The following is a 17093-nucleotide window of genomic DNA, read 5'->3' on the forward strand; positions in this document are numbered from 1 at the left end:
CCTCCCACACCCAATGACAGGAGCTAATGACATATTAAAAGAACACCATCCAACAGGTATCTCACTTGTAGCTGACTGCACAAATGGTATTTCAGTTTTCTACCTGTTTCAGCTACATGATCAGGGTACCTGTCAATATTTTTTTCTGAGGCCCTTAAAAGAAAATTAATAAATAAATAAATACTAAACTCAAATGAAAGGGAAACCACAGAACAAGGGCGCACACACCAAGAGGGGAGAATATGAAAAGAACTCTTGTTGATTTAATGGCAGGTGACATCTTTTTAGTGCATTACCGCCACTACTGTACAGGAGTGTGTAAAGGGACTTAACAGGCTATGTCTTTTTTTTTTTTTAAGAAGATCCTTTTAATTAAGAAAAATAGAGAAGGATTTAATTCCGTCTCTCTGCATCCCTTCTTCCTGAAGAATACTCTACTCCATTCCCTCACTCTTTTCTTGCCATCAAAGTCTATACTCTGTATTTAGTGCAGCTAAATAACACACGGTCTACATCCTCTTGTACTTGACTCTTAGTACATAATCCATTACCTTTCACTATTAGTCTTGGTGTACTATTAAGACCTATGTGACCCAACCGTAATCTGCTATATACAATCACTTCCCTTCTGTTGAGACCCACAGATGTTGCCCGTTTCCCCCACACCTTATCCTGAATCTCATGATAGTGCCTGGCCTTATATTCTGCTTTCCATTCAGATTGCCATTTCAACAGAACTTCAGATTTAATCTTAGTCGTGGCTTCGCCCATCCCTATTGGAATATTAATTCCTATATGTTCCTTTTCCAGCACTTTTTTGGCTAACTATTCAGCCACTTCATTTCCTTTAATATCAACATGTGCTGGAACCCAAGAAAACTGGACTATTATTCCAAGGTTCTTCAGATTCAATAAGATATGTCTAGCTTTTATTACCAAATCTTCTCTTACTGAGTTTCCCATTTCTAAATTTATCAAAACAACCAGTGAGTCAGTATATATAACTAATCTAATTGGTTTGACATCTTCTATCCACCACAGAGCGATTATTATTCCACTTATTTCTATAGTGTAGATTGATAAAAACAAAATCCTTTAACCTGTAACCACATTTTTTCTCAAAATATGGGATGTAGATCCCGATTCCACAATGACCCTTTTGTGGGTCTTTTGAACCAACTGTAAACATTTTGAGAAAACCATAATATTTAACTTTAAAGGTATTGTAGACTGCATTCTACAAGATGTTCATTTGGTTGTACTGCCTTTTCTTTCAGTAATTTTAGATCAATAGTTGGAGTTGGCGGCACCCATGTAGGAACACTACTCAGCACTAATGCAGGACCTTTCCACAATACTATTAACAGATCAGCCAAAGTCATTACACTTTGATTGGTATTCCCAACACTCATTTAAAACCGATAAAGTGGATTACTTACACTCCCTTTTAGCCTTGCCCAGTATGTTAAGGATAACTGATCAAATCTCAGTTTCTTCAGATTTCACCAGAAGTGCATATGTTGATGGCTCCTAAAGCAATCTTAAGCCTTTAGGAGCAATCCTAAAGATTGCTCCTAAAGGCTTATCCATGTAACTTCTGGGTTAACAAGGGTTTTCTGTACTACAAAGGTGGTTACCTTCTTATCAGGATATAACCTATGCTGTAGAACTAACCTGATGGAGATCAACAGGTATGATTCGTGGCAGTGGCGCAGTGGGTAGGTGCTCACCTTGTAGCCGGAAGGTTGCAGGTTTGAGCCCCTGTCCCTGCGTTGTGTCCTTGGACAAGACACTTAAACCACATTGCCTAACGGTAGCGCCGGTCTCTGGCTGCATGACCGCAGATGAGTGATCTGGAACCATCATTTTGTTGTGTGCCTTTTGCGCACAATGACAATGAGTTGAATCTAACAAATCACTACTGACTTCACTCCCTACTGACCAATCAGTTCACTAGAAAACAGCATCACCATTCCTGGAAAATCCCTCACACCTCTGTAGGGTTTAAAGTTTTTTAATTGCTAATATTTTTCTTAAAGTGGTATATTTTCTCAGTTGAAGTATTTGATTTGTGTTATGTGTTCCTTTGTGAATAAAATATGGGTTTATGAGATTTGCAAATTGTTGCATTCTGATTTTATGTATATTTTACACAATGTCCCAACATTTTTGGAATTGGAGTTCGGAATCTGAAGGTTCAGACTATTAGCAATGAGTACCCTTTGGTAATTAATGGAAATCACCCAGAGAATGCACTAAATGCTTATGTAACATACTTCTGTAGTTTTTATGCTAACAATATTGCAGAAACAGGATTTTACAGGATGGTATTAGTATCAAAGGAAATCTTCTGACTACTTCTTCCACTCCTGTCTGTCATCTTTCCCCATTTCATAGTTTAAAGTAACGATGGAGGTATTGAAAACTCAAAATCTGAACATTTCGGTGTGGCATGACAGCACCTTCGGGCGGAACAGCTTCCTGGGTGAGGTGAACCTCAATTTGTCAGAATGGGACTTCAGGAACACACAGATGAATGAATATGCATTAAAAGCCAGGGTAAATGCTTAATTTCTCTTATGTGAATGTACATTTATATTATATTATTAGACATTTATTCACCTCAGCTTAATGCTTTAGAGCTCAGCAGAAGCATCAGCACCACGTCTGATGGACAACAGGGGGCAGATGAGAGTCGCGCTGAGATTTCTGCTGCAGACATCCCTCAGTGAGCTGATGAGGCCTTCCTTTTGATTAGCGTTTATAATGCTGCATTTATAATTCATATTACTCATTGTGGTCTTATTGCATACATAGGTAAGAGAACATCTAGGATGGAAAGTGGTGAGGTGCAGATTTGGGTGAAAGACTGTAAGAATCTTCCACCGGTGAGAGGCCCCATGATCGACCCGTTTGTGAAGTGGTAGGAAACCTGCAAACTGTCACATCACTTTTTGTTGACCCAAAGTATTCACCATACGATAATAAATGTAACTGTTTAATATGCTAAATTATGGTAGTATAATAAAATTGTTGTTATTTCTATTTTAATCAGGCTGGTTTATTTCAAATTGTTTCTCAATCAAGACGAACAGAGTAGAGCCAGTAGAGTAGCTAAATATAAAAACTGTCCTTGTGAACAGGCTAAAAGGGAAAATACCTGCTTCAAGGACAATGTAAGAATTACACAATTAACCAGTTCATTGATTATTTAGTCAATACAAAAGACCAGTAACTGTTTGATTTGTGTCATTTTACAAGTAAACACACAAGCATTTGATCTTTTACATTAAATGAACTACCTTCTGAATTTGGACTGAAAACCTTTGAAAACAAAATAATTGAAAATATGATCTATTGTAGCACAGCCATTCATCAGTTAAATGAGCTGAAGAACCATAGATATACATAGATAATGAAAACAGTATATATTCCAGTGTTAATATGATTTCCTATATCTTAATGTGTTTATTTTGATTACTTTTAGTCAGTTCTTTCCAAATGAATTATTTGCTTTTCTCTCCCGCCTCTCCTTCTGCTGTAGTACTGTACTTCCTGACACAAGCCGGAAAAGCCGACAAAAGACTCGTGTGGTGAAAAGGACAGCCAATCCCATGTTCAATCACACCATGGTGTATGATGGCTTCCGACCAGAGGACCTCAGGGAGGCCTGCATTGAGATCACAGTGTGGGACCATGATCGGCTGAACAACCACTACATAGGCGGTCTGAGGCTGGGGCTGGGGACAGGTGAAAGTTCACTCCACTTTAAGTACAAAATCACCTGCAGGACGGGCATTTTTCATGTTTTTGTTGTGGAAAAATAAGTTGAGCCCTGAAACCAAACTGATTTTATGATGATTTATTGAAAGTAAGAATATAACCTTTGCAAAGGGATCAATACAGCATGAACAGTCTTTGCACCAGCATTGACCAAAGAGCAAAATAACCACAGTTCCCTTATAGTCATTGTGTTGATACAGTTTTGTTCTGTTAGCTGTGAGGAGTTCAGTTTCCCACCACCACGTAACTTCAGCCTGATAATAAGTGTGTCATGGCCTTGGACACAACCTAGAAGGAAATTTGTTTTCTACTTCGCACACTTGGTCTTTGTACTAGAAAATTACAATTACACACCAAAGAGATACACAGAGGTTATTAGAGTTGAAAAACAAATTTTCCATTACAGTTTTCATGTGAAGTCATTTCCACCTGGCACAGGATGATCCAACTTAAGATTCAATTCAACAGTAGAAGTATGAATAATATAAACTGCTATAAACCAAGATGCAATATTTGAAGTAAGACCTCCTGTTTTATGTAAAATCCATCCATCCATCCATCCATCCATCCATCCATCCATCCATCCATCCATCCTTTTAACTGTCTCTTGAGTTCAGGGAGCCCGTCCCAGTTGTCACAGAGTGAAAGGCGAGTTAGACTCTACAGGTTGCCAGTATACCATGGGGCCAAAACTTAAACATATTCAACCACATTTTTCAAAAGCTGTCATGGAAGGTTTGGTATGTGTGTTATTTCCTGTCAGTTCGGATTCATTTCACCTGAAGGACAGGACAAATATTATATTGCACCTGTGGATAATGTCTTCAAATTTATGTCACTATTAAAACATTTGATTATAGAATTTTTTCATCCTTTCTGCTTGTTGCTCCATCATTTACACTTTTTCTGGATTTCTTGCCTGAATAAACACCGAGGTACTGACAGGCATCTGAAGTTAGTAACTATAGTGTCCAGGCTCAGAAATGTGCTTCACATATATAATAGTGGGCTCTGCATGATGACTTGATTGACAACCTGTGATTAGGAATGTGCCCCTGATTGCACTGATGTCTAAATTTAAGAAGAATTGGAGACAGGACATGAGTCTGTGGGGTGCCTGGAAGAGTATGGCTTCTAGACTGTGGGTATAATTTGTGCTCTGAATTTGGATATGCTATGGCATCTTTGATTCTGCTTCACATACTTCACATACATGCATCACAGATATTATATCAGTTATTGAAATCAGTGTAATTTCTGTCCTTTTCTGTGCAGGGAAGAGTTACGGTGTGGAAGTGGCTTGGATGGATTCAACGACAGATGAAATGAATTTATGGCAGAGGATGTTACAGTCTGATGGTGAATGGGTGGAGGATGTTTTACCTCTGAGAATGCTGATGATGGCAACAAGCCTTTCAAAGTGAGACTGTATAAAGTGAGTTGTTAAATGTGTGGTAACTAGAAATACACAACATAGACTTTTAGATGGATCAACATATTATTGTAATGGACGCAGTGGCTTCAAGAAAGGGTGTGTTATATAACTGATGATCAGTGTATGGTAAACATGCACACAGTTAATACAAAAACTAAGTTGTGTTGTCCAAACGACATGTTAAGTTTGTCATGTTGAAAAGTATTTTTGAAAATATGTGGAGAGTTGAAAGTACAAATTCTGTATTTGATGTAAGCGCTGATGAACTGTACAGTGTATAATGTGATTACTGCAGCAAGCATCTCCATCTTCAATAAACAGAATATTCATGTAACTTTGATATGGTGGTAAAATGATTTAAAATGACAGTCAACACCTGAAATTTAGGTGTTTGAATTGATAACTGCAGATAATAGCTGTCATCATAATCATGCACACTTACCCCAGAAGTAATTCTTCAGTAGTTTCTTTTAGCTTTGTGTACTGCAGCGACAGATCAGCACCTCGGCGAACCATCCTGTGTATCGTTCTTAATAAACAGTGGCTCTGCTGTTAAAGAGGCAGCAACAGCCAGAGGAAGAAAAATGAATACAATTGCATGTTGAATGTAGTATCCAAGGCAGTATTACAATGGTATCTGATCTTTATGCTTTGTTTTTTTATTTGTTGTAAACTGTATTTGTCCATAGACTATACTGAGTATTTTCTTTTCTATTCTATATTCACGTTCTCCTGTTTCCCTTTAGTTGTATTATGATCTTTCTTGACTGCCAGAGTTCGTTGTTGAATTATAGCAGTTCTTGACAGAAACACTCCCAAACCAGACTGCAACTCTGTGATTTACACTGTTGACACTAAATATTGACTACAACTGTTGTTCTTGCTCTTCATTCACTATGACCAGGAAACCATTAAGTTATGAAACTCTAGTATTAACTGAACTACTCTTTCTTTTCTCGGTTGGTCCCTTATTGGTCGCCACAGCAGATCCTCTGTCCTTTCCTCCTCTGTCAGCAACTTCCCTGCACGTCCTTCACTAATCTAGTACAACTCGAACAACATAGAGAAAACCAATGCAAACTACACTGAGGCTTTTTTTTAACCTTATGGTGGTTTTGATCATAGGATTGACAATAATCGATTCCAGCAGAGGAACTCAGAATGCTCTGGATGTTTCGTATTTCCGACAGTACATTTAATGCAGCAATATTTCAACGCTTACCTTTCGCACAGGTTTAAAGCGTTGTCATTGGTCAGCCCCTCCTGATGCGACAGTAAATGCCACTATATGATTGGCTATCGCGTCATGTCAATCGAGACAGGGGCCAGCTAACCATATACATACCGACCTGCCACTGCGTGCTAAGGCAAGTTACACAGCTGCGTCAAAGTCGAGTTTCCTTCAAAGTAAAAGTATAGTAGTCTTTTTTCCCCCTTTTTTGTTGTTTTTTAGATTCGAGTGGCCTTACATACACACACTAGAAGCATCATCCTTCAACACTGTACCAATATTAAAAGCAGAACCTTAATTTATGCTGGTGACTGGCACAGAAAAAGCTACTGAAAATGTAGCACATAATCAGAATGTATTCTCTTTACATATCGCTAAAATTATATATGTATTATTATAACATTCGATTATAACATTTTGTTCACGTTCTTTAAAAATATTTCTTACTGCACTGACTGGCAGTTCAGCCACTTTAATAATGTTACTCACAAATGACTAAATCACTAACAATCATCACGACAAAGTTGTATCTGACGATTGTGTCTGAAATCATTTTCGTGATAGATTCGAAACGAAAGCTTAAAATGTATTATTTTGAAAGCTACAAGCGGAAGTGTATTTACTCAGTATGGTGGGCTTGTTTCTGGCACGTAAAACTGTTAGAGATGCTGCCAGTTCGTATGGCTAACACTACGGTACCGTACCTGGTTATGAAATAAAGCGATGTAGCACAGCGAAAACAGCGCTGTGTTTATAAGGGGCAGTTTCCGGCGAATGCACAGTCATCATTTTGCGGGAAATGAAAATACATGGAGTCATTTGAAAGCTATGCGTTTTCCCACACAGTTGGCAGGCAGGTATTTTCCTACAACCAGGCGTCGCACTGGAAAAGCATCATTCCACTTTGCACCGCCACTAGCTGCGATATAGCATAAATGCTAGGTAACTGACGGACACCGCGCATGTTTCTGTTTGTGCATAGATGCATTATTAACAGGCAGCGGTGGATTTTTTCTTTTCTAAATTTCATGGATTGACGTTACTCGCCTCATGGGGGACACAGACACACTTCCACCACTCAAAACCTCCAGACTTAAAACTCTGAGGTGACCATTATGTGTTATCTGATATTTCCTTAATCGATGTGAGGAGAAGAACGGGGATAGGTGACATTTCTTTTACAACTGCAAGTTTATATCGGCGTATTTTAAGTGTGCTTCACCTTTTGCTCGTAGAGGAAACTTTAGGCATAGACTGTGAGGCAGGATGAAGGATGTGGAGCAGCTCTTCTGACTGGATCTGCTGAGGACTGTCACACCTCACCAGCTGCGTGTGGACAGAGCAGGCAGTGTTAACCCAGGCCAGCCCTCAGGCTTCCCTGCACCAAGAGACACTGAACTGGGTTTTCTGCGCACAGGCACCCAGCTTGTACTCACCCAACTTGTATTGCAAATAATTTGTCTGTGCCAGGCTGTTTGGACCATCAGTGACCCAGTATGACAAGGCACTTTTGTGGCCTGCTAGCCTGTCAACCTTAAGTGTATATAGACAGCAATAATAAGCATCTTCATGTGCAGAATATGTTGAACTGCAGGGTCACAAATGTTCTTGCATCTTACATCAAGGACCCTTGATTTGCTGCCCACACTCAGTAGACTGATATTGCTGAGAGGCTGCAGCAGGGGACCTCTTCTGAAGTTATTGTGGCTTTCTATGTGAATTATCATCTGGGACACAGACACCTACAGTTACATGACTGGATCCTCACTGGAATTAGTCCTTTTCTTTTTCACTTGGATACCTCCCCAAAGGCCATCTGTGGTCCCTGGAATCAAATTTAAGAGCCAGTGGTTGGTGTTGTCCTCCTTGAAGTTTCCCAAAATGTTTCCTGTTTTTGTGCCACTTTGAAGGACCTCTTTGACCATGCAGTAAAGACAGAAGTGGAAGCCTTATTGAGAGTGAAGTTTACGCAGTAGCCATGCCTATCAGAAAAAAAGGTGAGTTAATATATGTGCCACAGGTAATTCACCAGACCCTGTCAATACTAAATGTGAATGCTCTTGGTCATACAACCAACACTACATTTGTTAGCAGTGTAAACGAGATCGGCCATGAGATTGAAACCATTTGCCTAATATTGGGTAGGCCTTTCTCATGGTCTTTGGGGGAGTCCTGTGGTGTGTGTGGGTCAGGACTTTGGCTGTTGATCCTCTGGTTCTGTGTGTGGTGGGGTATGGCCTTTGTGGGGCACGTTTTCCAACACGTTCTGCAGACGCTGGGAGGGTTTGGAATACGGGGAGTTTGGAGGATTCTCTGTTGTATTCATTTAGCGGTTCTTGAGCAGTTTTTTCCAGTGTGAGCAGGTACATTATCTCGCTGGGGAGTGCCATCGCCATGGTGAGGACGGGGGTGGGGGATTGGTCTTAAACAATGGTAGGTGCTGCGTGTCATAGTAACATCCACATGAATGGCAGAACTCAAGGCTTCCCAGAATCTTGGTATTGTAATGAGATGATCAGTGTTATTTGTCAGTGGTTTCAGCTGGTGTATATTACAAGTCTAATTCCAAAGGTGGTGGACAAAAGTCCCCATAGATGTCAGTGATTCTCCATTATAGTAGAAACATGTCTGTAATGCTTTTTGGACATGATAATGTCTGAGTTCATAAAGACGTGGTATTTCCATTTTGAGGCAGATACTGTACATGAAACTATGTGTAGCTTGATAAAATTGTGTTTACACTCAAAGGTATAGATGGTTATATGTGTTATTTTTATGACATTTATAAAGCCACGTATACGTACAGTCCATCCATCCATTTATCCAATTCTTTTTAATAAATCTTAATTCTGACAAAATTCTGGTCTTATTACTTATCACCAGCTATGTTCAGCAAAGATGCCAAAAATGCTCCTTATTATCAACTCATGGGGTCAGGACAAGCGTTTTTTGGAGTGTCGGGGTTGCAGCATTCACGAGGCCTCTCTGGCTGACAGGGGAAACCTGAGAATTTCATCTTTGTGTGGAGATATTCATCTTAATCCTGGGCCCGGTGATCATCACACAGAGAAGGGTTATACTCCATCTGCTCTTCATGGATTCGTTGCTTCAAATGCATTGAGTTCTGAACCATTATTGTCAGGTCAGATTAACACTACTGATAGACAGACACATAATAATCTGTCCAAAACCTGAAGAAATTAAGGGGAATCTGTTATTAACTGCCTCCGGTGCACATGATTTGCTTCCAGAGAAATCTGTGATGCTAGAACAACTGAAAATGAAGCGTTTTCAGGCTGTAAATGAGGCTCAAGTACTTTGGAACCCACAAAGGATTTTTGGTAGACATTTGAAGATAAGTGTTGTATCAGAGAACAACTGAACAACTTGAGCATTTGTTGACAGCCTACAGTCTTGATTATCTGTCACTTTCTGAGACTTGGCTAACTTCTGAAATTACATTAAGTGTTTTTATTATCCTCCCACACAATATAAAGTGGGAGGATATCATCGCCATACTATTCGTCCATCTGTCTGTGAGGTTTTACCTTTCTGATCTACTGACTCCAAAACTACAAGGAGCAGAGCCATGAAATTTGGCATATTTGTTCTTTGCTCTTCAAAGATGTGCAACATGATATTCACTTTCCTGGAGGTTTAGTACCCTTTGTACACTTTGGCTTTATTGATTTGAAGTGGAAATAAAACAACATAGAGGATTTCAGGCTGCTAATACTATGATAATATATGCAGCCTCTTTCTCATACCTGATTGGCTTAGCCTAATCATGTGATCATATTGTAGGACTACTTCTTATATTACATCCAAGCACTTCCATGATTAACTAAGTGCTTACTGTCTAACACATTCATACTCTGATGCTTGCATCAGAGAGCAACTTGGGGTTCAGTATCTTGCCCAAGGATACTTTGGCATGCAGCCAGAGCAGTCAGGAATTGAACCACCAACCTTCCGATCAGTAGGTGACCTGCGCTACCTCCTGAGCTACAGCCACCCACCAGTGCTAGGTGATTTACTGATGGAAATGGAAGAAGTGGGGATTCCCCATATCTAGCCGCTGACCTCGGTCATTGAACAGTTCAGTTCAATTCAATTGTATTTATATAGCGCCAAATCACAACAAACAGTCGTCTCAAGGCGCTTTGTATTGTAGGTAAAGACCCTACAATAATACAGAGAAAACCCAACAGTCAGAATGACCTGATATCAACTCTGTAAAAGTTCTAGATAGGAAACCAAGTCATTCATAATTGTATATAAATATAATATATATATAAATATAATATTTGAAGTTTTGAGAATGTAGCTCAGATGTCCAGCTTATTTTAAAAATTGTTCATAATATTGCTGTGAAAAGATTTATTCACTTTTTTTTAGATTTGAAGGTTATAATATATTATTTAGATATATCTGATATTTATCTATGATAGTAATTGTTATATGTAACTAGCATGTGGTGTTAAAGTCTATGTGGTTTTGAATCAGTTTTGCGTAAGGTGTTTATTATATTGACTGCATTTGCTTTACCCTAATTTGTTCCTTGATTATGATTTTGTGTATTCTCATTGGCTGTTTGACCTGCCCAGGGCCTTTGGATGGAAATTAGCTCGTGGCTAAATCTGTTACAACACATCTCTTTTCTTAGGAGATTGTCTTTTGTTTGTTTGTTTGTTTTTTACATACTTCCTAACTAATTAACAAATACAAATACACAACTCTTAACACAAACTGAAACGAGTTAACTACTTTGTCAAAACTCCACACATCTCTTGCAAAATCTACTCAAAACCATGTTTTCACTTCTTAAAACTGATTCCTCCTACAAAACAATATGCTTTGGTCTTGCAGACCATCGATCAAACACTGATGTGATAACTTCATAACACTACAGGGTTTATTTGCCCCTAAATAGCATTTACACTACTATATGTATATGTAACATAAATGTTACCTACAGTGCTATGAAAAAGAATTTGCCCCCTTCCTTAAACTCAAATGTTTCAGATCATCAAACAAATTTTAATGTTAGACAAAGATTATAAATATATAACACAAATTTTAAATGATGATTTTATTTATTAAGGGAAAAGGCTATCCTAACCTACCTGGCCCTGTATGAAAAAGTAATTGCCCCTAAACCTAATGACTGGTTGTGCTACACTTGGCAGCAAGAACTGCTGTCAAGTGTTTGCAATAACTGGCACTGAGTCTTTCACATTTGGCCCGCTCTTCTTTGCTGAATTGTTTTAATGCAGCCACATTGGAGGGTTTTCGAGCATGCCAAGCTCCTAGTTGAGTCCCTCCTTTTTTTGTTTTCTTTGAGCCATTCAGAGGCGGACTTGTTGTTTCGGATTGTTGTCCTGCTGCATAATCCAAGTGTGCTTAAGGACCCAAACTGATGGCTGGATGTTGCCCTTCAGGAGTTCCTGGTAGTGAGCAGGATTCATAGTTCCATCAGTTACAGCAAGTCCTCCAGGCCCTGAAGTAAGAAAACGGCCCCAGACCATCACACTACCGTTAGTATGTTCTTTATGAAATGCTGTGTTAGTTTGACACCAGATGTAACAGGAAGGAAACCTTCCAAAAAGTTCAACTTCTGCGTCATCAGTCCACAGAACATTTTCTCAGAAGTCCTGGGCATCATCAGGACGTAGATTGGCAAATGTGAGATGAGCCTTGGTGTTTGTTTGGGTCACGAGTGTTTGATACATGAGCTTCATGCTTTCAGAATTGTGCCTAGTTCCTTTTTTTCGTGTGAAAAAACCATATAAAAAATAAAATGGTTTATGTGTGGGGAAAAGCCTATCTATGCATCTGTGCATGATTTTTGTGTGTTCATAATCTTTACACTTGTGATGTGGAAAAAGTTGACTGGGCTGTTCAGAGCTCCAGCCTCCAGCCCATAAACCACCTCTGAGATGAGCTGAACACACATTGTTCAAGCATCAGTGTTGCAACTCTCTGATGGTCTTGCAACCGAAGGGAACGCAACCCTGCAGCCAGATTCAATATGCAATAGTAAAATAGATAAACTTTTACATATGTCTTGAATTCTGGTGTCCATGCGTCATTATCTGTCCCGTTCTCATAAACTGTGAGCAGCGGTTGTTGCCCTTTGCATCATGGGGTGAGCACAGCTATAGAAACTCACTTTAGTCCTCCATACATTTACAGCATTATAGTTTTTAGTTTAAATTTGTTATCTCACACAGTATTGCCATATTACCAGATTGATGTATATACATTACATTTATTATTACATGTTAAAAACAAGGAAACCCCAGAGCTTTATCTCCCCCCTCCTCTGCAGACACAGCTCGGGCCCTGGTGCTTTTGGAGGAATACTGCACTAAACTGAGGAAACCAGAGGAGCAGCAGCTCAAAACTGCCATTCAGAGAGTGATGGGGATTTTCAAAAGTAACCTGTTTGAAGCTCTTCTGGGTAAGTTGCTGATGCACAAACAATCTATCAAGCAGATAATATTTGCTGTTAAGTTCATACTGTGCTGACTTTCAAAACAAAATGACTGTATTTGTAAATGTATACATCACTCTATTAGTGGCCTTGCTCTTGTTCATGAAACCCAGCACAGTAGTGGTGTGTGGAGAGTGGATGCATGTAGAGTAACATGACAAAATGCACTCAGTATGCTGTTACAGTTGTAAGATGAATGACTTGTTAGTTTCCAGGACCCTATTCCAGGAAGCAGGTTCAACAAACTCTGAGTTTATTTTAAACTTTGAGTTGATCAACTCGGAGATCGGCAACTCTGAGTTTCCTGTTTCCTGATACCAGGATTCACCGTGGTAATGGGTAAATAAAGAGCTGAGCCTCTATTTTAATCCAGTGGCTCGAGGAAGTGTCAGTGTGGAGCATTTAATCAGCTTGGCCCACTCTGTCATCATCATAGAAGTTTGATATAAAATATGTAATTTATTTTATAATGTCTGCTGTCATCATTTGCCCAACTTGAGTTTTCTCCAGATGAAGGTGAATCCTAATGTGACATTTGATTTTTTTATGTAATTATTCAGCTCTAACCTGACAGGATGAGATGCAGGAGGCAGAAACTGAAGATAAAAATCTATAAAGCTGTCTGATTTCCCCAAAAGTACCTGGTACCAGGCAGGGCTTTCAAATTGTTTTGGAGTAGCAGGGGGGGCACGCCAGAGTAGCAGGCACCTTATGACCGAGACCTTTGCTGTCCTCCATGGGCGTCTTTCCCATCTGTTTTGCTTTTATGAGTACTATCCCCTAAATTTTACTACTTTTTAAAGACTATTGTGCTATAAATGAACAACTTCTACTATGAAAGGAAGAAATGCCACAGCTGATGTGTTCACAAACCATTATTATATGCAATATACCTCAACAATGTTATGGTTTAATTTTAAACAGAGGTGGCAAAAGTACAGACATTCAGTAGAAGTACAAGTACTTGTGTGAAAAAATACTTTGGTAAAAATCAAAGTACTGGTTCAACTTCTTTACTCAAGTAAAAGTAAAAAAGTACAGGCTCTGAAATGTACTCAAAGTAAGAAAGTAAAAGTAGTTCTTTGGAGGACGTTTCTACCTGCTATTGTTCTGTAAAGCTAACTGAACCCTCATTATATATTATTGTAATAATCTAAAATAATACATGAGAATACAAACGTTATTCCAATCTAAATTTTAATCCTAATGAATGCACTCAGCTTGAATCTGTTATGTAGGACACAAACTGTGAAAGTGAATTTAAACCCAGCTCTGTTCTCTGTGTCCTCCATAGTAGAGGGTGACTGTGCCTCCACCTAAAACCAACATGAGGATACTCAGGGTTACAGTGGGATTCAGAGGTGGAGGAACCATAAGATCAGCTGTAGTGGCTCTGCATGGGGAGAAGAATCACAGCTTTCTATTGTAGCTGCAGTAAATGATGTTGGTGTGCAGGCTGTGATCAGCTGACCTGCTGCTGCTGCTGCTCTGAGGTTTACTGCTCTGTGTGGATGAAGTGAACTCACAAAGATGTAACCCAGTATTTCACAGCTATCTGAGCTGATCTCCATCCCCTACACTGACAGCATACAGGCTGTAGAAATGTTGGATTCAGTGAATGAATCTCAGCATCAGCAGCTTTGATTCAAACTCATCTCTGCTGCACTGATGTAACCTGTAACTCTGACCATCAACACAGCCTCTGTGCACCAACACAGCTTTACTGTGAATACAGTACAACAAGCTGACCTGTTTATTACACACTAAACTGCAGTATTTTCATACAATCTTTGAATTACACAAAGTCAGCATACTTCAGTTTATTTTCCAGTCCTTCCCTTTAACTCTAACCTCTCTTCTTCCTCTCCTTCCTCTTTCTCCATCTCTGAGTGAACTTCTCTCTCTTTGCTCTCCCTGAATACAGCAGCTCTTCTTTTAGCTAGCAGACACACTGTGTGACAAACTGCACACACTTTGTGTGTTTGCTGATATTGTTGAGCATTAAAAACGCTGCATTACCTGCCACACGTTACTCCCTTTATGCTCGCTCCTCTTCAGTAGCGCTAGCTAAGCTGTTTATGTGCCGCGAGCACAACTTACAGACTCGGTCCGGCCCGCTGCGACCCCTGATTATAGCGCTATAAATGAGACATTAATTATATGGGTTTGCGTATTTAATCCCTTTGTACCCGATAAGCCCTGATGATGGAGGACACACAGTACGATTGTCTCTTATCTGTTATTATTCCTCCGTTTAGGCTCAGATCGTTTGATGTGTGACGGAAATGCAAACTTTTCTCTGGCGTTGTTAAAAAGTAACGAGTCTGTTTGAAAATATAAGAAGTAGAAAGTACAGATACATGTGTAAAAATGTAGGGAGTAAAAGTAAGAAGTACTCAGAAAAATAAATACTCAAGTAAAGTACAGATACCTGAAAAATGTACTCAAATACAGTAACGAAGTATTGTACTTCGTTACTTCCCACCTCTGATTTTAAATAATTTTAAAAGTTAATCTTCAAAAGTACAGAAGCTCTGCTAATGCATATTATTTTATCGTCAAACTGACGACAGCACGGTCAGCTATGAAATTCATCATCAAATCATCCAGACGATCGCATTCCACGAGGCCAGCGACTTTTCTCTCATCTGTCATTAGAATTCTGTTTACATGATCATGTATACCTAGATTACTACTTTCAGCCTCGGACGTGGGCTTGAACCTTTTCTTAAGCTCAGTCATCTGGTCCCCACGCCTGGCGGCCACTTGTGACGGCTGCTGTTTTCTCTTATTTCTGTTACACGCACGAGAAGCCATGAATAGTCACATGGCAGTCGCGAACCAATCAAATGGCTCAGATTGAAAGAATGTAAATATTGCCACCTAGCGCTGGAAATGGAGACAGCGGACGGCGCAGAAAATTTTTTTTTTAGGAAAATTAAAAAGTAGACAGCGCAGAGTGGTGGAGTAGGCGGAAAATGTGCCTGCCGCCGGTATTAATTTGAAGGCCCTGACCAGGTACTTTTTTACTACCCACTCACCCGAGGTTCTAAGCGATCCGTGGAGATCCAAAATGTGAAGCGGAAGAACAGCATGCCACTGATTGGCCAGGGAGTGTCGTCACTAGTGGAGTCATGAGAGCGACTCCTTCACCAGAATCAACTGTGCCATTTTTAAACCCAACAGCAAGAAACTGAGGCACACAAACCAACACTGGTCGAATGAGGAGGTTGCAGACGTTTCTGTGCTTGTGTGCCTCCAGTTTCTTGCTGTTGGGTTTTAAAAATGGCACAGTTGATTCTGGTGAAGGAGTCGCTCTCATGACTCCACTAGTGAGCTGAGACAAGAAATGAGAAAGTATATCATGAGGTCTCAGAGCTAATGGCTGCTCACGGGTACCATCGCACAACACAGCAGTGTAGACAAAAGCTAACACACTTTGAATCACATACAAATTACATCACAAGACTTATGCCTGTGTTGCTATATCAACTTCACCTACACTGAGTTGGTCCTCAATAGTCATTTTTTAAATTGATCAGTTATACTGTACTCAGGGCATCAAGACCATCATGAACATGGTGTTGCCATCATAGTATCCAAAAGAATGTTAAGACCTTGCTGGAGTGGGAACCAATAAATGAAAGGCTGATCAGAGCTCGCTTCAACTGCAGGCACTGCAAACTCTCCGTTCTGCAATGCTACTCACCAACCAATGACGCTGAGGAAGAGGACAAAGACAGCTGGTACGAACAGCTGCAAACAGCAGTCTCAAAGGTCCCACAGCATGACATGCTGTTGATCATGGGCGATATGAATGCTAAGGTTGGAATGACAACACCAACTTTGAACGTGCTATGGGGAAACATGGCTGAAAACATGCAGGGCAGCTTTCCAAGTCTGTGATGGTAAATGGTAAATTGACTCGTTCTTATATAGCGCGTTTCTGATCTACTTGAGCACTCAAAGTGCTTTAAACAATGCAAAGGTAAATCAATAAAGTAAATCACTAAAAGTCAAACATAGGAAATGTCTCAGCTTTATAGATGTTAAATATTTCAGTGCAGGTTGGGAGGATGAGCCATTTTAATAAAGAATGCAGATTGTATCGGGAAAAATTATGAACGGATCCGGACGGGATGTTCTGG

The 17093-nt window shown here is 39.7% G+C and overlaps 2 protein-coding genes across 2 annotated transcripts in view; both read left to right on the forward strand.

Annotated features, from left to right (window-relative positions):
• sytl2a (synaptotagmin-like 2a) overlaps positions 1–6037 on the forward strand; it is a 28799-nt gene extending 22762 nt beyond the window's left edge. Inside the window, 5 exon segments of the mRNA XM_030745585.1 lie at positions 2398–2559; positions 2641–2728; positions 2818–2923; positions 3545–3750; positions 5059–6037. Of these exon segments, the coding sequence (XP_030601445.1) occupies positions 2398–2559; positions 2641–2728; positions 2818–2923; positions 3545–3750; positions 5059–5207 (711 nt within the window). The 3' untranslated portion in view covers positions 5208–6037.
• Positions 6038–7121: 1084 nt separating this feature from the next.
• The window catches only part of dlg2 (discs, large homolog 2 (Drosophila)), a 208278-nt gene continuing 198306 nt past the window's right edge, over positions 7122–17093 (forward strand). The window contains 2 exon segments of the mRNA XM_030747140.1: positions 7122–8446; positions 12781–12912. Coding sequence (XP_030603000.1) covers positions 8428–8446; positions 12781–12912 — 151 coding nt within the window. The 5' untranslated portion in view covers positions 7122–8427.

Source organism: Archocentrus centrarchus, chromosome 14 (assembly GCF_007364275.1).
Source record: "Archocentrus centrarchus isolate MPI-CPG fArcCen1 chromosome 14, fArcCen1, whole genome shotgun sequence".
In the NCBI taxonomy this organism is placed as follows: Eukaryota; Metazoa; Chordata; class Actinopteri; order Cichliformes; family Cichlidae; genus Archocentrus; species Archocentrus centrarchus.